Raw genomic sequence first — 25,231 nt, 5'->3', positions numbered from 1 at the left:
AAATTGAGTCTTTCCACTGAATTCAGTGGGCATTGGGATGGGCTCCACGTTGCCACACATTGCTATGGCACTCTGCTTCAAGTTTGTCTTCTACTAATGAAAGGGCAGTTTAGTCTCTGTATATATTGAAACGTTGTCCTCTCAACTAAGACTGCCAAACAGCATGTTAGCTCGTGTCCGTTTTGGGGCTGGTTTGTGTAAGATGGGCACCAATCCACTAAAAACTGTTCCGAGTACACCACCACCTCAATCCACATATCCACGTGTGAGGTAGCCCAAGCACAAGGAATAATACCACCAAAATAGCTGGGCTCCATTTGCACATGGAGCCCCTCAGAAAGCAATCTGAGGACTAGGGTCTCAAACCCTACTGGTGATCCCTGGGGATGTGGGGAGTGGAACAAAAGGCTGATCCATCTATGCAGGGCTTGCATATGGCTTTGGAAACCCTTTCAATGAGGTATAGAGGCCGTTAATGGAATGGGTTGCAGTAAGAGAAGTCTCTCCCTTTCCATTTTAAAGATGTTTCTTCATCCCTAGCAAGGCCAGCTGAGTCCCAATTGCAGCACTGCCATGCCTAATTCCCAGTACATTGTTCCCCATCTGAGCCCATTTCTGTGTTCCTCTTGTATTCCCACAGACTTTTTCTTGTCCTTTCTTAGCTAGGGTATTGTCTGCTCACCGTGCAGTTAACACAGGCTAGTTGCCTGCTGAGCAGGATGTAGTCTGGCCTCATGCCATGCTGATAAAGGCATGTGGCAACACAAAGGCACGTGGTAATCAAAAGGCGCTGCATAAAGACTTCCCATCACATGTTGATTTTTATTAGAGGTCCTCTGACAGCTCCGCTTACACTTACTTTACAAATGTGCGCATGGAACTTATTTGTCAACGTTTGTTTTCCTACTGTTTGCACAGCAAGTAGCCACTCAGCTCCAGGGAATTGGTGGATATTTAATAAGCCTATTTCAGGAATCAGCAAGCCTTTACCATTTCAGAGCTCTTATCTGTTGCCAAGCCAGTGACCAGGCAGTTGGCTATTTACTCTTGTATGCTAATGTATTTGAGTAACAGTAAGTAATGTGAGCTTGGAGGTAGATTGGTCACCTTATTAAAAAGTCAACATTTATAAACAGTTACCAGTATTGGTATTGTAACTGTAAACTGAAATGTCTTGGATATCTCTGTGTGTGAAGGTTAATGGTGACCACTGTAATTTACAATTGCATCAGGTAACTTAGGCTTTGTCTACACTGCACTTTCGTTGGTAAAACTTTTGTCATTCAGGGGTGTGAAAAAAACACCCCCTCTCAACAACAAAAATTTTACCAATGAAAAGGGCCAGTGTCACAGGAGAGTTCTCCTGCTGACAAAGCTACTGCCTCTTGTTAGGGGTGCATTTATTTTGTTGGCAGGAGAGTTGTTGTCCCACCAACAAAGAGCGGCTACACCGCATACTTTTTAGCGGCATGGCTGTAGCGGCACAACGGTGTCACTAAAAAAGGTGCGTAGTGTAGACACAGCCTAAGTAACATTAACCTAATATGTGCATAATTTCCCAAGTTATCGCCTGTATTAAGTGCAGGGCATACTGCAATGCTGAGATACCATTATCTAATAGAAAACTACAGCCTTTTTAAGCACAAAGACTTGTATGCTACTGTAAAACAGATTTCTGAGGCATGTACAATAGTGTGTTAATGTAAATGTGCAGATGAACTGGATCATCTTGGTCTTTTGGTTCTTGGTCATCCACTAGAGAATCAAGAGCTTTGCTAGCCACTGTGTTACCGTTAACAATCTAGAGTTGAATGTTAATCTTGGAGGTTCAGGAGTGTGTCTGGGTCAGATGTTGTAATGACTTATTTTAATGCTGTGATCCACCAAAGAGAAGCAGTGATGCATGTATTCACCAGAGTAGCTGGCAGGGAGAACTGGCAAATTATATTCCGAAACAGAGGTGCAAAATCAGGTAGTGACTCACTAAATCATTTCTACTTAAGGATCTACTTAAGCCAAAAGTTTAGTCTGTCTATTTGTATTTTTCTAGAGCGGGGTTCTCGCAACAAATTTTTGGTGATCTCGAAGTGCGGCTACCAACTCTTGCTGGTGACTGCACTAACAATTTTTTTTCTAAAATTATTTATTTTTCCTAAAGTTACATCTAAATCATTGTAATTTATTTATGTAAGGTTTTGGGTTTTTTTTTTTTGCAGACTCAATAATAAAAATCATCCACAGTTATCTCTAGTCTTTACTGGACCTAACCGAATAGAAACACAAATAAGGTGCTTTGCAAGTTCTTGTCTTTTTTCATTATTGTTTCTTTTGCTTTTTTTTTTCTAGTAAAAGTGGTTGTCTGTATAACAATTCTGAACTAAACTTAAAAATGCTTTGACACAGAAGTCCAAGTAATGAAAAACATATCTGGGTGGCTTGGGTCTGGGGAGGGGAGGGAACGCAACGTGTGGCGGCGGCAGCGGCAGCTGGCCCGGGGATCCTCTGGGCAGTTGGCGGGGCTCGAGGCTTCGGCCGGCCCCGAGCTCCTTCGGGCACGTTTGAGGGGGCAGATCTCAGGGCTTCAGCCAGCCCGGGGCTCCTCCAGCTGCGGGAGAGGGGGTGCCCCGGGCTTCTCTGGCCGGCGGGCTGGTGGCTCGTGGGGCTCCAGCTGCCGGGGCGGGGGAGTGCGGGCAGAAGGGGTGACTCCACCCACTGCTCATGCACCCACCGCTCGCCTCTTCTCTCCCCTGCCCCACACACCCCCTGCCCGCCAGGAGAACTCCCGCTCGCTAGTGGCTCACCACTCACTCCCTCCGCTCGCAGCCAGACCCCCCGCCCACCTCCTCGCCCTGCTGCTGGCTCGCCGCTCGCCTCCTCACTTCTCCGCCAAGGCCCCCCCTGTCTCCCGCCTCTTCGCGCACACCCCTGTTCACCTCCTCGTTCACTCGCAGCCCCCCCCTCGCCCTGCTGCTGGCTCACCGCTCGCCTCCTCACCTTGCGCCTTAAGTCTTGTGGGTCCCACCGGCATCTCCGGAGAGGCGGCACATGCAGGAGCAACAGGGACGAATTGGAGGGGCTGATGCTCCCCAGGAAACTGCCATGGCCGCCGGGAACTGCCTGGTGGCCGCATGCGAGAGAGGGTGTTGTAGACTGACTTTTCAAATGTGACTCTAACAAAATATATAGTTTAACCTGTCCAAGGGGCTGGTCACCTTCAGTCATTTACTGCAGCCTTGCAGCCTTGCCGTCTCTCAAGGGTAACTAACCTTTTTCATAGGCAAGTAAAAAATAATTAGATATTTTTATTAGCATAATGGTGGATTGAAGGAGTCGTTTTTGTACCTGGGCTAGTAAATTTTGTAGAGAATTTTGCAAGGCTGAACAATGCATCTCGGACTTTCATCTCAACCAAGCAGCTCAGGGGATTGTTAGGAGCCTACTTTGCAATGTGTCCAAGCTGTAATAATTTAAATGAATGAGATTTCCAAATGATTGTGAGGATGAGGCTTGTAAATTCTTTGGAGCACACACAGCAACATCTTTCCTTACCGAAGAGAGAGGCTTCAGTTAAAATTAATCCAAAACAAGACACCCTCCAATGAGGAAGACTTGGTAGCTCGAGGACTACACCTATCCTTTCCCTTTTTGTCCAGGGGCATGTCGACACAGCATCTGAGAACAAGCCTCCCAGCCTGGGCCCACAGACCTGTGTTGGCAGGGCTCACAGTAGGACACTAAAAGTAGCTATGTAGACATTGTAGCTTAGGCTCTGAAATCTAGGATGAGGGATGGGCTTCAGAATCTGAGCTCCAGCCTGAGCAGCAACATCAAGGCACTGTCACATAGCTGTCTTTAGTAGGCTAGGGTGAGCCTGGCTAGCATGAGTTGGTGGACCCAGGCTCACTCCCAGATTCAGTGTAGATACCTAGATGACTGCTCTGATCCTGGGACAGCTGAATGCTAATTATCTTCTAAGGCTGCTCTCAGTGCCTTTGCAGTGACTGGCTACGAAGTGGGTCAGGGGGACTGGGGTCCCTGTCACTTTAGCAGTGCTGCTGCTCTGCCGCCATCCTGGGAATAGAAAATCCCTATTTAACCTATTAGAGAGGTTAAACCCATATTCGGACTCCTAAAGCTTCCCTGTTGAATCAGACTGTCTTGTCACTATAGATGACTTCCTTTGCGTGTGCGAAACACTGGATTGCATTTTACAAGTTGCACATGTGAATATTCTGATGAAATCACTAAAATGATGGTGACTATGCACTGAGTGCTAATGAATCCATGTGAACAGTAAATCTTTATCACATTCCTACATCAGTTTTTTCCCCCCCAACAATGTAGGAGGCAATCTCACAAGACAAGTTAAAAGAGTGACAGTTTTTCTTGGGGTGGTGTGTGTGTGCGTGTGGGTCTGTCTCAGCAGGGCCACTCTTCTTCTTCCCCCTTCTCTCCACAAAGCCTCAAATCCAGCCACCTTCCCCCTCCAAGAGGGTTGGACACAGCTCACTCTGGAGCCTGTCAGTGCCTCTCAATACATCCTCCTGAAAACAAGATACTAGAGAGTGATGCCTCCTAACACTGACGCTGAGCATTCTGTCTGTGCAGAGTTTACAGTTCCTGACAAGTCAAGGAACATGAAACTTGCATCCTAACCACACTGCACTGCTGCTAGCCTATCAAGCTAGTCACAGAAATAACAATTCAGAGAGGAAAAGCTCATTGGCAAGTAATGGGGTTTATCACTGGACATTCGCACGTGGCTCTAGTGGGCCAGTGACTAGAAGGCTGCAAAGATAAAATGTTAAAAAGATAAACAGATTCTTACCCATTGTTTTTCAGCACTGAGCTAATTGTTGTCTCTTTTTTCTTTTGTCTTCTCTCCAGGAACGAGTGGAATATCTCTTTCTCATAATTTTTACAGTGGAAGCATTTTTAAAAGTAATAGCATATGGACTTCTCTTTCACCCCAATGCTTACCTCCGCAATGGCTGGAATTTACTAGATTTTATAATTGTGGTGGTAGGGTGAGTACTATTGTCTTTGAGTACACTGTACACATGGGAACATAAAGAGTTCATTTTGGGGTATCAGGAATTCCAACTGGGTACATTACAGAGGAGGAGTGCATAGGCTTCTTATGGATGCTTGTTTGACTGATTGTACTGCATATCCTGTCTCTCGTCTCCACTGCCTATCTCCCCAACTCATCCCACCTGCAGGATCCCTTCCTTTACCAAACATACAGAGAATGTATTGAATTCAGAGTCAGATCCTCTGCTGGTACAACTGGTGTTACTGTGTTGACTTTGGTGGAATAGCACTGGTTTACACCAGCTGAAGATCTGGCCCACAATGTTTAATCTTGGCATGGCTTTTCTGGTATTGCGTACCTCCGCTCTTTAGATCCCGTTCTGGGACTTTACCCATTTCTAAGGCATGGAAAGTAAACCACTTTTTAACACCTGTGGAGGAAAAAAGAGAAAGCAACACAAGACTATTGGGCTATGTACAGCAGGGTCTCAGACTCCTCAGTGTAATCCTTATAGAAGACAATCAAATAAATTAACCCTTGACAGCTCCATGAATGTGGGGGGAATAGTTCATGGGATGTACTTGTAACTTGTTATTTGTAACAATGGGTGAACCCCAGAGCTTAAGGTCCAACAAATATTTCAGAAAATAAAATGTTAAAAGATGTCCCACATTGGTCCATTATTGGGCCTGACCACTGTGAGGGTCAGGCAGAGAGCTACATTTTCAGGAATGAGGGGCTTATTTTGATTTAAATGGCCCTACCAATTATTTAAAAAGCCCGAAACAAAAGCAGGGAATAGAAATACAGAGAATGTGTTGTATGACCCACATTTTCTCTAATAGACCATTTTTCAAAGTTTTCCATGTGGTATCAGCATGTCTCTGACACATGAAGAGCCTCTAAAAGAGTGTGTGAGCTAGGAATTGAGCTTCATCATCCCCTTATAGCCTCCTAAAACATGACCTCTGAGAAGCCAGAGGAATTGTGAAGCCCTGGAGAAAAGCAGCCAGGCAGCAAGCTCTCCCTTTTTGGATACTTCACAGTGAGTTGTGCAATGCTGCTGAAGCTGAGATGAGTTGTCCTCTTTAGGAAAGGAGACAACATGGACACTGTTCAACTTCTATATACTTTTTCTGAGTGGCCATGCTTCTGCTTCCTGACCCTCTTCCCAGAGAAGCTCCTGGGCCTTCACATGCAATCTAATTTCTCTAGGGATTAGAAGTACAAGAGTGGAGCAATGTCTGCAACACTTGTAGGCAGGTCTCCAGTAGGTATCTCTACGTCACTACTGAGAGTGGAAAAATCATGGGATGAGGTGAAAGGTTTAGTGTAGGGAAAATGATGCATTAAATTGGATTGAATTAGTTAAGAGTTAGAAACTTGGAAAGCAACATGACAAGCTGTTTGAATGGTAGTTAGATGAAGGAAGTGTAAGGTGGGATGAACTAACCCTTAAGGCAATGAGGCTGGGTCTTCTTCTCCTGAATGCCTCTTCCCTTCCTATCCCAGCCTCATCTCCAGAGTGAGTTCCATGCCCCACCAGCATCCAGGCCTCCCCCGTCCTTCCCTCTCCAATAGAAATCCTTGCCTCCATTCCCACATTGAGTACCAAAAATGGGCAGTTTTAGCAGCCAAAGTAGCTTAAGCTTGCTGCCCAAATCCATTGACCATCTGGCCACTTGTCTACTTGTATGGAGGAACTGAAAGCTATAAAACTCCTAACCACTCACCTTTGCTGCTGCTGCGCTACTTGATCCCTGCTGCTTCCAGAATTGTAGGTGGAAGTGGGGGGAGCAGTTCCTATCTAGGAGGAGGTGGGACAAGTTGGAACCTATTCTTAGTCCCCAAACAGCCCAACCTCCTGTCTAGACTCTTCGCCCTGCTATTTTGGTGCTCTCATCTCTGCACCCCCAAAGGAGTAAAAAATCCCACAGGAAATTAGTGACATCCACCAGGGATTAACTGGTTTCCCAAGATAAGTCTGATTCTACAACGTATACTCATGTAGCACTCAGTCACCTGACTAGGGACTGCTGCTTAATTATGAATCTGATTTTCATTTTATGTGGCTCTCTATAGAGACTTTTAAAAAGAGGACAAATATTTTACCCCCTTCTTATTGCTATGTAAAAGAACAGGGTTCCAGAAATGCTAGATCAGCATTACATGTGGTTTAACTTGAGTTTTCCTATTAGGCCTGTTAATCAGCAAGATGATATTCAGGCTGAAATTAATTCCCTTGCCAGTGACAAAAGCAGCCGCTCTCCACTGTGCTGTTCTGTCTGCTCTCATGTTCAGCAGCACTTTCTCTGTAGCTGGAGGAAACAATCTGACAGCAACTGCAACAGGGGAAAGATTACACATGTATAAATACGGTGAAGACCCCTAGGTCCCAGTTAAAGTGTAACAATTGCAAGCGGCAGATTCCACTTCAAGGTTAGATGGGTTTCTCTGATATTTATCTCTTTAGACTGGCTCATACAGGACCATGCCGTAGTGTGGTGTGCTGCTTCGTCTCCTAGCAGACCCTACTTATCAGCAAATTCTGAGAGGCAGTGCTGTTTGCCCCTGTTCTCCCCTGCTTGCTCCCTACTGTTTTGTCTGAAAATTGCAGTGTAAACCCAGGCTGCAGTTACACCATATTTAAACTTGAATTGATTTTGTTGGAGGGGCAGGAAGTTTTCCAAATTTCTCCATTTTCTTTTTAATTCTGCTTCCTGCAAAGATCCCTTATTGACCTATGATTTTCTTCCATCTGAGGGGAGCCAGCCATGGCTTCCCCTGGTGTCAGTCAGTGCTGCTGGAAGTGATTCCAGTGGCAGCCTAAAGCAGTGGCTGGAAAACAAGAGGAAGCATTCACCTGACAGTGGCTGTACATGCTGTCTACTTTCAGAGTAGCAGCCGTGTTAGTCTGTATTCACAAAAAGAAAAGCAGTACTTGTGGCACCTTTAGAGACTAACAAATTTATTAGAGCATAAGCTTTCGTGAGCTACAGCTCACAAAATGCATCCGATGAAGTGAGCTGTAGCTCACGAAAGCTTATGCTCTAATAAATTTGTTAGTCTCTAAGGTGCCACAAGTACTGCTTCTCTTTATGCTGTCTACTGTGTTCCCAACTAAGCCTAGGCTTCCTTAACATTGAGCACAGGCTTATTAATGAGACTTCAGAAGAGAATGAGGCACTAACTAAAAAAATGTGATGCTAATCCTAGCCATACTTGGTAGGGCTGCTTGACTGATGGATATGATGCTCAGAAACCCAGTTTAGAGGTAGCAAACCTAAATTTCCTTTTCCAGCTATTACCACCTCTGTTCTGAATACATGGTTCTACCTCCATAATACCACAGAAGAGGCCAAACAAAGATGGAGGCAAACAAAATACAAAAAAAGGCTTATTTTCCTTAGACTGCTGCATTTGTTAGAAATCTCCCACATCCTCCTCTTCATAATAGTGATAGCAAGTAGATCACTGACCTCTTTTGACTTAACCTAACCTGAAATGGCACAGTTTAGGGCTCATTAACTTTTTATGTTCCTTAAGTAAGACAAAACCAGGAAATGTATTATCCTAAACTCTTGACTAATACCAGTTGCTAAAACTAAAGACTTGGGTAATTTAGAAAGTATACAGCTCAAGGATGCTCCTGTGACTTTGTGCGCTGGAACTGCTTCTTGCTTTGCATTTGGAGGCCTCTGAGTGTTACTGTTCTCCAAGGAATAAAGAAAAACTTGCCTTCCTGTAGCAACTGTTCTCTCGGGGCAGAATGATAAGGACATAGTGGTAGTATTGTAACAGAGGCCAGAGAAGATCATATCAGTTCATGGGATGGCAAAAGAGAAAGGTGCTTTCCTGGTAATATTCAGAAAGTGTAACCTAAACCAGTGGTTCTCAGACTTATTTGATTGCCCCCCATTCTTTGTATCTATATTTGTTTATGCCCCCCACCACCACAAGTACATAAACCAACACCCCACTCTGAAGGCAGAGCGAAGAGCAGCAGCGGCTGCTGGCTGGGTGTCCCGCTCTGAAGGCAGCGCTGCACCAGCAGCAGCACAGAAGTAAGGGTGGCAAAGTGAAGAGTGATATTTGTCAATATCACTTTTCACAGCAGTTTAGCACTCCATTGCCACCCTTACTTCTGAGCTGCTGCTGCATCCCGGGGCTGACAGATGGGGATTGGGGGATGGGACGGAGGGGGGCAGGAGAAGAGCCTGAGCCCGGGCTGCCTCTGTTGAGGGATAGAGGGAAGGTACAGGAGGAAAGCCCAAGCCCAGGTGGCTGGGCTCTGGCTGTCCCCTTTTCCCTGCCTCCCAGATGTGCACAGCTCTTCTGCATGAGCCCCAAACACCCAGGGCTGACAGCCAGAGCTCTTCCTGCCCGCTCCCTCCACACACACACACACACACACACAAAAAAAGCCCACAGCTTGCACCCTCCCTTGACACATTCCCGTGCCTCCATAATTTGAGAACCACTGACCTAAAGCATTAAATTTTATAGACTTTTTCATCACAGCTGTCATCTTGCACTCATTCTGCCATTGGAATCTTCTTCTTCTTTAAATGTTGATGGTTCTCACCACAGAAAAAAGAGTAGGGCTGGATGGGAAATGGAAAAATCTTACATACAAAGAATAATTCAGGTGCTATTGTGGCAAAAGGGAGCACAACCAAGGACCATGTGTAGATCCTCAGTCTGTCTTAACTCCCATTTTTTCCACCACATCAGTGCATGCAGCTGGAAGATCTAATAAGGAGAAACTATTTTGATATTGTTCATTATTTTCAGGTAGACAAGGAGATAGGGAATGAACATTCTAGAAAGCAGCCTACATGAATTCTTTATAGTACCCATTATCTGCTACACTTTATAGTACCAATTATCTCCCTGTCTTCAAAAGTTGGGTCATCTGCTGCTCGAAGATATCTGTGACTTCACTTTGAATGTGTAGTTCTAGGATGGTCAGATGAATCCATGTCAGGAAAGGAGAAGAGCATTAAAAGCAAGGACTATATCTAGACTTAAGGGAATGCCTTCTGAAGAAAGGATGCACTTCAGACTTATAGGCTTGTAACAACTTATCTATCTTGCAGTTTGGTAGATCTGCTTTCTGAGCAGCTAAGTCCTTTAAAGCCTGATCTAGCTTATTCTCAAATAGTCTATGACCTTTCTGTGGCAGAGCCATTAAATATTGCTTTGAAGAAAAATCTCTTTGCATGGGTATCAATCATAAAGTTCTGTGTTTTAGAACATTGCAAGTTAAGAACAAAGAACACACACTCAAGCTGTCTAATGAAGCATTAGTTAAATTGTTTCCTAGTTCCTTTGATTTTATTTTTCTCCTTTTGGAAAATAAAGGATTTTCTGATATGAGTGTTGTCCTTGGAATTCATCATGACTTAGAAGGAAATTTCCTTTCCTGACAAAAATGACTTGAAAGTGTTGTGTTACAAGAATATTCTTCTTTCCAGACAGCATGTAATACATTTCCTAACAGTAATATTTTCTGAGGACCCACAGTTTCTACAAAGAGAAAGGTATCTTAATTTAGAGAACAACTTTACTTAGACTGTGTACTGAAGGTATTTTCAAGGGGTCTGAAATTCTGAACAGATTCAAAAACTTGGGTGTAGATATGAGCCTTTCCTTAGGCCTGTGGGGAATTTTCTAAAGGGCAGACTCAAGCACTTCCACATTTACAAACCCTTCCTGGAGTTAAAAAATAGCCATATTTAAAGGTGAACTGTAAAGCCAAAAACAAAAAATCTTTTGGCCTTTTACTTTTTCTTTATGCTTTATGAAGACTCTCTCTCTCAAAGGTGTTTCTCAGCTTCTTATTTGCATTGGAAATATCAGATCCTCAGTTCCCTCTATTTGCAAGAGCCCCTTGACAAGATCTTCTCTTAGACCAGTGGTTCTTAACCTTTACTGCAGTCTGCACCCCTTTGGTTCTTCAAAATATGTTCTCACACCCCTTATCAAAAATTGTTGAAGTAGGTCAGTTCTTTAAACCTAGATATATTTGTTTGTATATTACAGTAATTGTTAAATGTATAATGTTAATAAATACATAGGTTTGATTAAACAAAGTAGTTGTACTTACGTGCCTGTGCTTAATTTGTGTTTTTGACTATTTACTTTCTAAAAAAATCTAGTATGTCTTGCACCCCCAGAAAGGGCATCTCACACACCTAGGGGGTGTGTGCACCCCAGGTTAAGAACCACAGTCTTAGACTAAAAGAATCAGCATCCCCTCCACAAAAACAGGGGAATAAAGAGCTGCAGTACAGGTAGCAGCCTTGTCATGCCACTGTTGAGGTCCTCCAAAGATCTGGCTTAGGGTCTTCGGCAAAGAGAATACCTTATGGGTCAGATGTAAAAAAGGAAGCAGGAAAAATATTGGGGGAAAAAAAAGAAAATTACAAAGATGTCTTCATACATCCATTGAGAAGAAGCAGAAGTCAACAATTAGTCTTTTATTTACTTTGTAGTTTAATCTTTTAAGAAATGAACCAAAACTACATGTAGTGACTCCTAGGCTGAGATTCAGAAATCATTTATCAATGCTCAAGAACACTACACAACAGTTTAAAATAGGAAGTAGAAAATATTGCATCCAGGGGGAAGGGGAAATTAGGTTGCAGAATGTGCTTATCTGAGATGAAATAGGGTTGATTCTCATACTCTTTGGAGTGGTGCTATGGGATCTTCAATAACCGCAAGGTGGTAGAACCTTGCTTTTACATCTCATTGAAAATGCCTCCATCAGCATAGTGCTCTCTCACATCATGATGGGGCATTGTTTCAGCAGGTTCACCTACTGAAAGGGAATGTCAGGAACTACTGAATCAACCACCCCACCTTCTGCAGTATCTACTGTAGATTTTTTCAAGAGGTTTTCTTGGTCTTGTTCATTAATTTGCAACATCCTCCCCTCTACTCTCCTGCCTCCTCTCACACTCACTACATGGTTGTTAATTTTTCATCAGTACTTTAAATTATGACTTTGAATTGAGTCAACTAGCTCCCCCATCATAGCTGCCAAGTTCTGTGTAGCTCCAGCTGGGACATTTGCAACTAACAGGTATATAACCAGCAACTTCAGTTTAAGAAAATTAGTGCTGGTGAACGGAACTGGCCTGAGTGCTGTAATGAATGTACCCTTCTTTTTAATCTACCGGTCAAGCTTCCCACACACATGGCCCTGCCAGCATGCCTCAACCCTGAACTGTGGGGATTTTCTCTAGAGTTAACAGGGCTATTTCATTCTCACTGACCCATGCAGTTTTTGGCCTCTCTGCTGAGTCTGCCAGTTAGTTCAAAGCATGATGATGAGATTGTGGCATCGTAACTGGAACTGGCACCCACTGAACTTACTTGATATAGCAGCACCATTGGATGGGAACAAGTTCTTTAATATCTAGGAGTTGAACTGGATTCAGAGTGTTGCCCTCTAGGTGAAAGGCTTTGTGGCTCCTTAGTAATTCCCTCAGACATCCACTCTCCTAATAAATGCTAATGTTGCACCTCAAGAATGAAGTTTACTTTGTTGAAAGATAAATGTATTAAATCAAGTTCTGACCTTTAACAGGCTGGGTCTTCCACTTTCTGCACACATGAATAACATCTCCCACACACTGCTCTGCCTTCTTTAAACACACTCTATAATTAAGTGCCCCTGTTTTTAAAGGGACAGCTCCTATTAACCCAAGTAAACCACTAAAAATATCATAATAAAACAAGTATGAGAATCCAAATTTGCCTCTTAATAAAATGTTTTGTAATATGACATGACATCATGTCAACAAATGCATTTTTCCAGAGTCTTCACACTAACTTACACGTACACTTTTACCCCCCCTTAAACCACCATTAGGGTTTGAACCCAGGATTTTCAGATCACAGACCTCTTCCATTTCATCTACGCTGGTAACTGGTAGGGAAATATGCTGTTATCTTCTATTAGGACCAGCCCATAGAGTGAGCTATGATGTATACTTTGCCATGGGTTATACAACTATTGTTGAAATAGCACTGGAATATTTGAGCTTAGGATTCACAGCTTCTATTCCTAGCTCTGGAAATAAAATTTGAATGGAAACAACATTGCCAAATGTAATGAATGCTGCTGTTTGGTCCTCATGAAGGTTTGAAACTGGAATCTCTGGATCTAAAAGCATATCTTTATCTGCCTCATAAACTTCTGCATGTGATCTAACCTGGGGGGGGTCAAAGAATCACACGTTGTTAACATGGGTTACACAAGCACACAATATAACGTGGTTCTTCTGAAAGGCAGTAAATGAGATCCGAGTTCTATTGCCAGTTTCACCTGCAGTTACCTTGTGGAACTTGAGTTAGATGTAAAATAGATCGGGAGACTGAACTCCCTATGAATGGGGGACCAGATGGATAGAAGAGGGAGCAAGGGAAGTTACAAAAGACTCAAGGGGGCAGCTGGCTCCAGGCTGGGAGGATATGTCCTGGTAGTTCCTATTGTCGTTCCTGTGGTTAATGCCTAGTGCCCTGTATTCCCCTCAACTCCTTGGCAGCTGGCACCCTTTGCGCCATTGCCTCCCATCCAGGTGCTGATGCCCTGTCCCATCCCCCACGTCACACTGATGGCTGGTGCACACACTCCTGCCCTTCCCTGGGACTGGTTGTCTCTGCCAGGACCTGCAGTGGCAGGAAGGTTGGGACCTGGCTGGGCTGAGGAGTCCTACCTGCTCCTCATGAGTCAGCTTGATCTTGTGGCCTTGGCAGCTGCTATAGCCTCTCCTCCAGATCCTGCTCTCATATCTTCCTCTATGTGAATGCAACAGAGTCCACTCCCAGATATTGGTGGGTAGGCAGAAACATAGACCTGCACACACTATTTCCATTGCAGAGATGCTAGCCCCCTCCCCCACCCCTGGTTCCACTGGCCCTGAAATGGTTGAATAATTGCCCTTCTGCAGTACAGCGTAAGTTAATAAAGGTTGCAAACTGCACAGAAGTATTAATAGCAGTCAGAGGAAGGATTGATATTAGAACTTATGACTCTTGCCTTACATCTCAGTTCCCATTCTTCTAGACTACAGGATATTGTATAGGGGAAGAGTTTCTTTCTCCCCCACTACATATGACTATCAAGTCAGATATGTGATATATCTGGTGGGTTTGTGCAATATGAGGTAGTTTCAATGATATTATGATGTTAATTAATTTTCTGTTTAGCCTAAGCCTTGCTGTCTGCCTACAGCTTGTTTCCTCTTTCCTTTTTGCAGGCTTTTTAGTGCAATTTTAGAACAAGCAACCAAAGCAGATGGGACGAATTCAATAGGAGGGAAAGGTGCCGGATTTGATGTTAAAGCACTGCGGGCTTTCCGAGTGTTACGCCCCTTACGACTGGTATCTGGAGTTCCTAGTAAGTAACAATCATTTTCCCATTCAAAAAAAAATTTTTTGGGTGGTGGGATAAACACAGGGGCAGGAATTATTTTTCTGTGGAAAGATGTAATGTGATGCAGATATTTTGGGGACTGGGAAGAGAGAGACTGTTTTACGTTAATGTGGTTACATGGTCAATATGACATTTAATTAAAAGATGGAAGAGTCAAACCTGAGAGGGTAGGTGGGCGGGAGGGGGTGTGTGTGTGAGAGAGAGTTATTACACAGTTACATAAAGTCTGCAGTGTATGATCAAACCTCTATAAATAGAGGAAATTGCAAATCAATTTAAAACAAAAGTAAATGAAGTTGTAATCTCTATAATGAATCTAATATAAATCAAATGAATCAAACAACTGGGATTCTGGCTTTGACATCACTGTATTAGTCTTGCAAATGGCTGACCTAATGGAACAGTGAATAAACACTCTTGTTCATGGGGAGGCTGTTTCATAAAAACTCCATTCTTCCTACCTGTCCACCACCTGCCACTCTGATCAAGAGTGTTCAGAGTAATTCAGAACAAACTGTCCATAGGACAATAAATAATCATGATTTCAGTGAGAGTCATATTAATTTAAATAATGTTGATGACTCTGAGGAAGCCTCCAGGCAGTTTCTGATCATCCAGTTTCTTCTGTCATGCCGCCAGGGAAGTTTTGACTGACCACAAGCTGACTTGTCCCATTGTAAAAATGGGATTTGAACATTGTTGTGTGGCAGGGCTATACCTTTTGAGTCACGAGTTCTGTTTGAGAATGAACCAGTGATTGGTCTTTTGGGTAGGAGGATAGGGTGAAGGACCCCATCCAGTTCCATAGGTGTGATTGATCTAGTTGGCAGAAATGGGGGGGATAGTGTAAGGAATAGACTTTTGGGGTTGGGTCATTTGCTCTAGAATGGTTGTGGAGGGGGCTCTCTATACTTTTATTTGGGGAGACTTCTAGATTGAGGGCTTATTTCAGTATTGCCAACCTCAGTCATTCAAAAATCATGAATTGGGCCCTCCAAATATCATTAGATTGTCTTAAAAATAATGAAATTAAATAAATAAAACTTAGGTTCTTTTCACTTGACTTGGTTTCTGAGCCCTTAGGTTACAGTGTGGTCATATTTTCAGGCTTTTCTCCTCAACTATGATGGCTAGAAACTTACTTTTCAAATGAAAGTTAAGATTCTTGGTTCCAGGAGCTAGGGCTTTAAAAAAAAACAATAAATATTGCAAGAGTTGGCAACACTGTGGAAGGTCCTTGCTCATGCACCCAGATGTGACTGCTGTAATGGCCATTATAGGGTGGGAAGGATGGTTGAATAGCATTTCTGTACACTGAGGAGATGAAGGACCAAAGAGGGGCCTGCTGCAGGAGAAGGGAGAGACTGTATCTGCCCCCTGGACTACAGGGGCAGGCCCATCTTTTGTTAATAAAGTTGTGTGCAGTGTTGTTGTAGCCATGTTGGTCCCAGGATATTAGAGAGACAAGGTGGATGAAGATAAGATCTTTTATTGGACCAATTTAGCTTTCAAGCTCCACAGAGTACTTCTTAATAAAGTTGGCAATCTAGTAGTCCTGCCAGCTCCTCCACAGCTTTTGAATACCCAGATAGAAGCAATAGCCAAGAGTGCTTTTTTTAATATGTGCTCAGTGAAGAAGGTTGTGACCTCTCCTCTCAGATGTGCACCTCACAACAATTATCAGTGCCTTATCCACCACTGGGTAGGATTACTGCAATGTTTTTTTATATCCAGCCATCCTTGAAGACCTCTCGGAAACTTTAGTTAATACAAAATGTGACTGCTCACTTAGCTTACAACCCTAAACAAGCAGATCAACGGGGACATTGGTAAACTGGCTGGCTGATTGACAGAGGTGGTGGGGGCTGACAGAGAATGGGAGCAGTAGGGATGGGAATTGTTGTTTTGACTTGGGAGGGATTGTGGGAGGTCCTTCGTCTTGTAAGATTTGCAGTTGTAGTCCATGCTTGAGTGTCCAGTCTTGTCCGTCTCTGGAGACTCCAGTTTGAGCTAGTATGTATGAACCTCTCCAGGCAGTGGTACTTTTTTCTGGAGGTGTTACAGACTGAGTGAATTTGCCTAATTGTCCTTTATCACTGTTCAGGAAAGTTGCACCTGTATTTCCCCTCTGTGGTTCAGCAAGGGCACTCACTCTTGGTTTTCAGCTTCACAGCTGTTGCCTCTCATAGGTGGAGACACGTCTCTCTCTCCCTTCTGACCGGGTATTCAAGTTTATCTTTATTCCATAAGGTTTTTTCAGGATGTGACAGGTTGATAATATCTGGTCACATCTCCCACTGTTGTTAATTCTTGGAGGAGCTGTGGTCACCCTCCCCCATGGAATTGCATACTGTCCCTGGCCCATGATGATACATAAATTTAATACAGTAAGATCTCCCAAAAATATTGCAGGAAATTGTCACATCTGTCACACCTTCCTATTCACATAAATCTATCCCCTATTTGTGGCCTATCCAATGTAGAATCATAGAAATGTAGGGTTGGAAGAGATATTGTGAGGTCATGTAGTACAACTCCCTGTGCTGAGGCAGGTATCAGGTAAACCTAGATAATCCCTGACAGGTGTTTGTCCAATCTGTTCTTAAAAATCAACAATGACAGGGATTCTGCAACTCTCATGGCAACCTATTCCAGTACTTAACTATCATTATAGTTAGACATTTTTTTCTAATAGCTAGCCTAAATCTCCCATGCTGTAGATTGAGCTGCTTAATTCTTTTCCAACCTTCAGTGGACATGGAGAACAAGTGATCAAAATTTTCTTTATAACATATTTGAAGATTGCTGTCAGGTCCCCACTCAGTCTTCTGTGTTCTTTTGTCAAGAATAAACATACCTAGTTTTTTTTAACCTTTCCTCATGGTCAAGTTTTTTAAACCTTTTATAATTTTTGTAGCTCTCCTCTGGACTCTATCCAATTTGTCCGTATCTTTCTTAAAGTGTGACTCCCAGAACAATACTCCACATAAGGCCTCACTAGTGCTGAGTAGAGCAGAACAATAACCTTCCATATCTTACATACAGCACTCCTGTTAATACACCCCAGAATGATATTAGGCTTTTCACAATTCCATCACATTGTTGGCTTATATTTAAGTTATCCACTAGAACCCCCAGATCCTTCTCTGCAGTACTGCTGCTGAGCCAGTTATTCCCATTTTGAGTGTTTGATTTTGCCATCCTAAATATAGAACTTTGCACTTGTCTTTACTGAGTTTCATCTGGTTGATTACAGACCAATTCTCCAATTTGTCAAGGTGGTTTTAAATTCTAATCCTGTCCTCCAAAGTGCTGGCAACCCCTCCAGTTTGGTGTCATCCAGAAATTTTAAAAGCATATTCTCTGCTCCATTATCCAAGTCATTAATGAAAATAATTAATAGTACTGAACCCAGGACAGACCTTTGTGGGACCCCACTAGTCACATCCCCCAAGTTTGACAGCAGACCATTGAAAACTACTCTTGCAGTACAGTCTTTCAACCAGTTTTGCACCTACCTTATAGTAATTTCATCTAGACCACATTTAGTTTTTTATGAGACTCATGTGGGACTATGTCAAAAGCCTTACTGATATCAAGATATTTCATGTCTACTGCATCCCCCCTCCACTAGGCCAGTAACCCTGCCAAAAAAAGGAAATTGGGTTGTTCTGGCATAATTTGTTCTTGACAAATGCATGTTGGCTATTACTTATTGCCCTATGATCCTCTAGGACTTAGAAATTGATTGTTTAATAATTTGTTCCAGTACCTTTTAGATATCGAAGTTAGGCTGACTGGTCTATAATTGCCCAGGTCCTCTTAGTGCCCCCTTTTAAATATAGGTACTTTATTTGCCCTTCTGTAGTCTTCCAGGACCTCAGCCATCTCCCATGAGTTCTTGAAGATAATTGTTAATGGTTCCAAGATTGCTTCAGCTAGTTGCTTAAGTACCCTAGAATGAATGTAGAAAGGCCCTGCTGACTTGAAAATATCTAATTTATCTAAGTATTATTTCCCCTGTTCTTTCCCTAATCTGATTTGTGTTCCTTCCCCTTTGTTGTTAATATTAATTGTGTTAAGGATCTGGTTACAGTTACCTTTTTTAGTTATCACTGAAGCAAAATATCAGAGGGGTAGCTGTGTTAGTCTGGATCTGTAAAAGCAGCAGAGTCCTGTGGTACCTTATAGACTAACAGATGTATTGGAGCATAAGCTTTCATGGCTGAATACCCACTTCGTCGGATGCATGTAGTGGAAATTTCCAGAGGCAGGTATAAATATGCAAGCAAGAATCAGGTTAGGGATAACAAGGTTAGCTCAGGAAGGATGAGGCTCTCTTCTAGCAGTTGAGGTGTGAACACCAAGGGAGGAGAAGCTGCTTGGGAGGCAGGCCAGTCCTCGCCCACAGACATCCCGCCAACCTGAAGCATATTCTCACCAGCAACTACACACAGCACCATAGTAACTCTAACTCAGGAACCAATCCATGCAACAAACCTCGATGCCAACTCTGCCCACATATCAACACCAGTGACACCATCACAGGACCTAACCAGACCAGCCACACCATCACCGGTTCATTCACCTGCACGTCCACCAATGTAACATACGCCATCATGTGCCAGCAATGCCCCTCTGCTATGTACATCGGCCAAACTGGACAGTCCCTACGTAAAAGGATAAATAGACACAAATCGGATATTAGGAATGGCAGTATACAAAAACCCAAGGGAGAACATTTCAACCTCCCTGGACACACAATAACAGATTTAAAGGTAGCCATCCTGCAGCAAAAAAACTTCAGGACCAGACTTCAAAGAGAAACTGTTGAGCTTCAGTTCATTTGCAAATTTGACACAATCAGCTCAGGATTAAACAAAGACTGTGACTGGCTAGCCAACTACAAAAGCAGTTTCTCCTCCTTTGGTGTTCAGACCTCAACTGCTACAAGAGAGCCTCATCCTTCCTGACTGAGCTAACCTTGTTATCCCTAGCCTGATTCTTGCTTGCATATTTATACCTGCCTCTGGAAATATCCACTACATGCATCTGACGAAGTGGGTATTCACCCACGAAAGCTTATGCTCCAATACATCTGTTAGTTTATAAGGTGCCACAGGACTCTTTGAAGCAAAATAGGCATTTAAACACCTTAGCCTTCTTGATGTCACCAGTTCTTAGCTCTCCTTTCCCACTAAGTAGTGAACCTACACTTTCCTTCATCTTCTTCTTGCTCCTAATGTATTTATAAACCCTCTTTTTGTTGTCTTTCATGTCTCTTGACAGATGTAACTCATTTTGTGCCTTGGCCTTTCTGATTTTGTCCCTATCTACTTGCATTATTCTTTTGTACTCATCCTTAGTAATTAGTCTATGTTTTCACATTTTGTAGTATTCCTTTTTGATTTTCAGGTCATTAAAAAGCCCCTGTTGCAGCCATATTGGCCTCTAACTTTTCTAACTATCTTTCCCTTGCATTGGGACAGTTTGCTGTTGTTGTGCCTTAAATATAGACTGTGTTTGTCAGGTCTCCTGAACTACTTTTTCCCTTAGGTTTTCTTCGTAGGGGATCCTACCTATCAGTTCTCTGAGTTGGTTAAAAGTTTGCTTTTGGGAAGTCCATTGTCCTTATTCTGCAGCTCTCTTGCCTTCCTTTCCTTAGAATCATGAAATCTGTCATTTCATGATCATTTTCACCCAAATTGTCTTCTATCTCCAGATTTGCAACCACTTCCTTCCTATTAGTCAGAATCAAGTCTGAAATGACTGCCCCACCCCTGTTACTTTCTCTACAAGAAGTTGCCATCAACACATGCCAGGAACTTACTGACAATTTTGTGTTTTGTCATAATACTTTTCCAGCAGATGTCTGGGCAGTTAAAATCTCCCAATACTACCAGAACTTGTGTTCTGGATATTTCTGTTATATGTCCTAGAAATGCATCATCCACTTTCTCCTCCTGATTTGGTGGTGTATAGTAATCCCCTGTCAAGATGTTACCCCTATTTTCCCCCTTTTATCATCATTCATCAGGGCATGTCTACTTACCTCCAGAGCGATCAATCCAGCAAGGGTCGATTTATTGCATCTAGTAAAGATGCGATAAATCGACTGCCGAGTGCTCTCCCCTCAACTCCAGGATTCCACCGGAGTGAGAGGTGCAGGTGGAATCGATGGGGGAGCGTCAGTAGTCGACTTACCACAGTGAAGATACCATGTTAAGTAGATCTAAGTACGTCAACTTCAGCTATGTTATCACAGAGCTGAAGTTGCATAACTTAAATTGATTCCCCCCCCCACCTAGTGTAGACCAGGCCCCAGAGATTTACAACTGATCTGCCTTTCATCTCTTTCTAGACATCAGAACAAGAGTATACGTTCTTGATGTACAATGCAACACCTCCCTTTTTTCCCTGCCTGTCCTTCCTGAACAAGTTATACCTCTCTATACCAATATTCCAGGCATGAGTTTTATCCCACCTCCTCCTTCACCTTTCTTACCTGCTTCCTGAGGGATATCCGTACAGTATCCCAGGTAGATCACCAAGTTTCATTAAGAATAATCCACTATTTTAAAAAAAGGAGTACTTGTGGCACCTTAGAGATTAACAAGTACTCCTTTTCTTTTTGCGGATACAGACTAACATGGCTGCTACTCTGAAACCTGCCACTATTTTAAATACTTCAATTAGCTGCTGTTGTGCATTGTGTTCATATTATCAATAAGATAATCAGTGGAGTACCCAAATAGCCATAGGGATTTGTGTGTGAAGGAAGAGGGGCATACCCTCCTCAGTGATGTTATATAGTAGGTATTTTATCAGACAATTTAAAGCTGAACTGCAAACGTTGTTTTTAGTAAAAATCCATAAAACTAGGGCTGTGGCTTCCTCAGGATCTTATCAGTTCTCCTCTAAATTCTACTCAGAGAGAGTTACTCAAAAGCAATGCAAGTCCCCGCTTTTACCACTCCCCTCCCCCACACCCGCACAACCCACTGCATTTATAACACCGCAGCCCCTGATTGCCTGGAAACAGAGAATATGAGCCCAGGAATCAAAATCAGAGCCTCCTCACGGTAGCGTGTGTTTCTGCTAGGCTGTCAGTCTAGTCAATTCACCAAATATCTTTTTCATGTAAATTATCTGTGGCCACCATTTTCAAACATGAAGGCCTAAAGTTAGGCACACACATCCATATTTAGGTATCTAATGAAAAGCAGCCTGTTTTTCAAAGAAGCTGAGCACCCTGCTGCTCCCACTGAAGTCAGTTGGCGCACATCCCCTCTGAAAATCAGGCTACTTTTGATGAGGTGCTTACATATGAATGTAGGTGTCAAATTTTAGACACTCCCTTTTGAAAATGTTGCCCCATGTCACTACACTAATCTTCCATTACTCCCTATGATGTCCTCCTCTTAGCTATTACACTTTCCCACAACTTCCTACAATTGTCTTCTTACTCTTTCAATGCTCCCTCCCCGTGTTCCTTGCAAAACTTTTCTCCTTATTCCTTTCTTTGAAATTCCCTTATTCTATGTCACATGGATATCCTGTCCCTTATCTGCCATATGCTGTTACATCCAAACTGTTCAAACCAGTGAGGGATGGTCATGTTAGTCCTGCTGGGTCGACAATCTGCAGCACTCTTTACATATGACAGCACATTCCTCACACGCTACAACAAATATGAGGGATTATAAAGTCTCAGAGCCTTCTAATAAAGATTAAGGGTAGAGACAGTATTTGCAGTGTAAGGGGAAAGTAATTTATGCCTTTGAAAAACACCAGGGGAGAGAAATAAATCCCAGCTGTGTACTTTATACTGGGTTGACATACCAGCAAGCATCTTAGGGGGTTACAGCACTGGATTTTTTCCTGTATCTGGATTTTGCTTGAGTGGAATGCTCTGTTAGGTATATTGCACTTGCTTGCTAAGTATGGCAAGATTTTTGAGGGAACAAAGAGAAGAGGGCTTGCAAACGTTGTCTCATGTTTAGAACCTAATATGTCTTTTCCAGATATAACTTCTGTGATCCTATATCTAGAATGGGAATAACTTTCCTTTTCTTTAAGGAATTTGTCTAATAGTGCCAGATCCTTGGAGAAGTATAGCCAGAGCTCCTAGTGTTCCATCCATCCCCAGCCAGTGCCAGCATAAGTTAGAGCAGCCATTAGGTGTTAGAAAAACAAGAGTAGTGGCTAGCTGGGGACCATGAAACTCAACAGGTTGGCCCTCGAAGAGATGACCAATTATTTTTCCCCAACATAAGCAAATGCTCTGTTCTTTTGTCTGGTTTCCAGGTAAGTCCCCTCCTACATTGCTTATCTGAAGGGAATTTGAATTTCTACAGCTCCTTTCATACCTGACATATGCAAAAGGTCTTTTGGAGCAATGAGTTAGGTACTAGTACTATATTCGGGGCTTAACCCTGAGGTGCTGGGATTGGTGCATCTGATGGGAGGGAGAGTAGATATAGAGTTACACCACTTTTCTGTACCCAGTAATCCTGAGGCTGGCCAGAGGCCAATGCAGCTCCTATTATAAATTAGAGAAGCCTCAGGGCTGCTCTAATTTATGTTCACAGGCAGCTGTTCCACCAACTGAGGATCAGACATAGGGCTGTGTGCTCAAGCTCTGCCTCTAACTGTTGCCTCTCAAACCCTTATATACTGTCTGTACCAAGCAGGGAGGGAGTGGTGGGTGATTTTATGCTATACCAGTGTTCCCCTGTGCAGGGGGAATCCTTATCTGCCTATATAAAACATCTTTAAAGTAGCTTTGTGCCATTCTGGAATGCAAATTTTACCTTACAGAGGGCTACAGATGAGGCCAGAGGATTTATACCCGTGCTTTCTATGTCACAAAGCATCTACCCTTCTCCTTATCCTAACATGCAGCAGTAATCTCTTCCCTTCTGTAATCCCTACCCTGTCTGTGTTACCCCCTCTGTTATCCCTCATCCATCCATTGAAATAAACACAGCTGCATTTATTTCATTGATTACACTCAGTGCAGTTCTTTGATTCTAAATGTCTACATTGGGTTATTTGAATGCGCAATCAAAATTTTTATTTATATTTTCTTTTTTCCATTGCCAAGGAAATTAAATGCAGAACACTGTGTTAATTAAATGCTATAACTGAGATTTTAAATGCACAGGACTCCGGAAATTAAAAATTCTGGTTTCTGCAGAAGCTATAATGTCCTCACTGCACACATACAGTACATTACATAGGGATGTGAAAAATCCACTTTTTTTCTATTTGTTGGATACATTTATTAAGCATTAAGTTTTATCTCATAATAAGTACCAGTCAGGGTCACACATTTTGTTCAGAAATATTTTCCTCTGGCAGTGCATAGTTGGCATAACCTTTCCCATTGTTTGCATGCATGCAATGTCACTGGTAGGTCATGGGGATGAGTTTTCTCACCATAAAGTACCTGATGATGTGGTAGAAATAAAGGATGCTGGGAAGATCCTGAGCTGCCTTCAGCGGAGTGATCTGAGGAATGGCTTGATCAAAGATGCAAAATATGTCCTTGTACGTTTGCATAAAGGAGTTGATTCAGCTATAGTTGGAATCAATATCTTTGGCTAATGTCTGCCTTCGAATCCATGTGTTCAACACATGGATGCCAGTTGCCACGTATATTTGAGGGCAAAATCTGGCTTCCAGTCCTTAATGCTGAACTGACTTTTGTTGATGCATTTACTAGCGTGGCAGCCACAAAATCCAGCTTTTTTCCTGTCTCATGGCTCCTGTACTGCAGGGTACATTGCACTGTAATGCAGATTTCCTCCATGCTGCCGCCTCATTGCTGAGCAAACCTTCTCAACCATCTGTCCTGTCTCTGTAGCATACGCTACACTATGTGAGGATGAGCTACGTCACCTTTCCCAAGTAATTGCCTTGCTGGTTTTAATCTCAAGTGGCCAATTTTTTTTGCTTTCATTACAAAAGGAAAAAGGGGAGGAGGGAGGGAACAACATGAACCAAGTGTCCTGGTTTGGTTTATTTCATTGTATTTAAACTTAAAACTGTGTCCAAATGAAGAGCCCAATCCTGTAAACCCTCACTCCTATTAGGCACCCTTACTCATGAGATTGATGCCATTGATTTCAAGGGAGCTACTCCCTGAAGTAAAGGCCACTCACATGAGTAAGGGTTTGCAGGATCAGGACCTAAATTCCACATTTTTGAGGGGAAAGCTCATAGAAGGATGTGATTTTCAGTGGAAACAGTTAATTCAGTATTATAATATGCATTTAATCTTAGCAAGGAGGATTGCTCACAGAAACACAGACTTCTTGTCATAATAAAGATTTGTCTCATATTGAAGGAATGCCAGTGAAAACAAGGAAATATTTATTATTTGAGTTTCACTACGCAGTTCTTTTAAAAATAATAATAACTAAGAATGTATCGAATAACAGTGTCATCATTTATCTTACTAATTTCTATGCACACTTGCATGATTATTAAAACAGGCTTTGTGAGAGAACAAAAAAAGTAAATTACCAAGACTGTGGCTAAGGAAGTCAGGGCCTAGACAATCATTTCCAACTTCCTACTGGAAAAAAAAAGGGTCATAAAACAGTTAAAACAAAATGGAGAAAGAGTCTAAAATAATCTCATTGCTCAGTATGAGATTTTCAGAAGTTTTCAGTGTGGGCCTAACTGTGCACCCAGTACTGTCAGTTTATTTTTAATGTTGTGGTAGTTCTCAGAGGTCACAA

The 25,231-nt window shown here is 42.7% G+C and overlaps 1 protein-coding gene across 2 annotated transcripts in view; it reads left to right on the top strand.

The window, feature by feature from the left end:
• Positions 1-25,231, top strand: part of CACNA1C (calcium voltage-gated channel subunit alpha1 C) — a 721,739-nt gene that overhangs the window by 429,755 nt on the left and 266,753 nt on the right. For both annotated transcript variants that reach the window (XM_043517771.1, XM_043517767.1), the window contains exons 4-5: positions 4,888-5,027; positions 14,308-14,447. In XM_043517771.1, coding sequence (XP_043373706.1) covers positions 4,888-5,027; positions 14,308-14,447 — 280 coding nt within the window. The remainder of the gene's footprint in view (positions 1-4,887; positions 5,028-14,307; positions 14,448-25,231) is intronic.

Source organism: Dermochelys coriacea, chromosome 1 (assembly GCF_009764565.3).
Source record: "Dermochelys coriacea isolate rDerCor1 chromosome 1, rDerCor1.pri.v4, whole genome shotgun sequence".
Classification (NCBI taxonomy): domain Eukaryota; kingdom Metazoa; phylum Chordata; order Testudines; family Dermochelyidae; genus Dermochelys; species Dermochelys coriacea.
The sequence above is the reverse complement of the archived record's forward strand: the minus strand, read 5'-3'. Positions and strand labels throughout refer to the sequence as shown.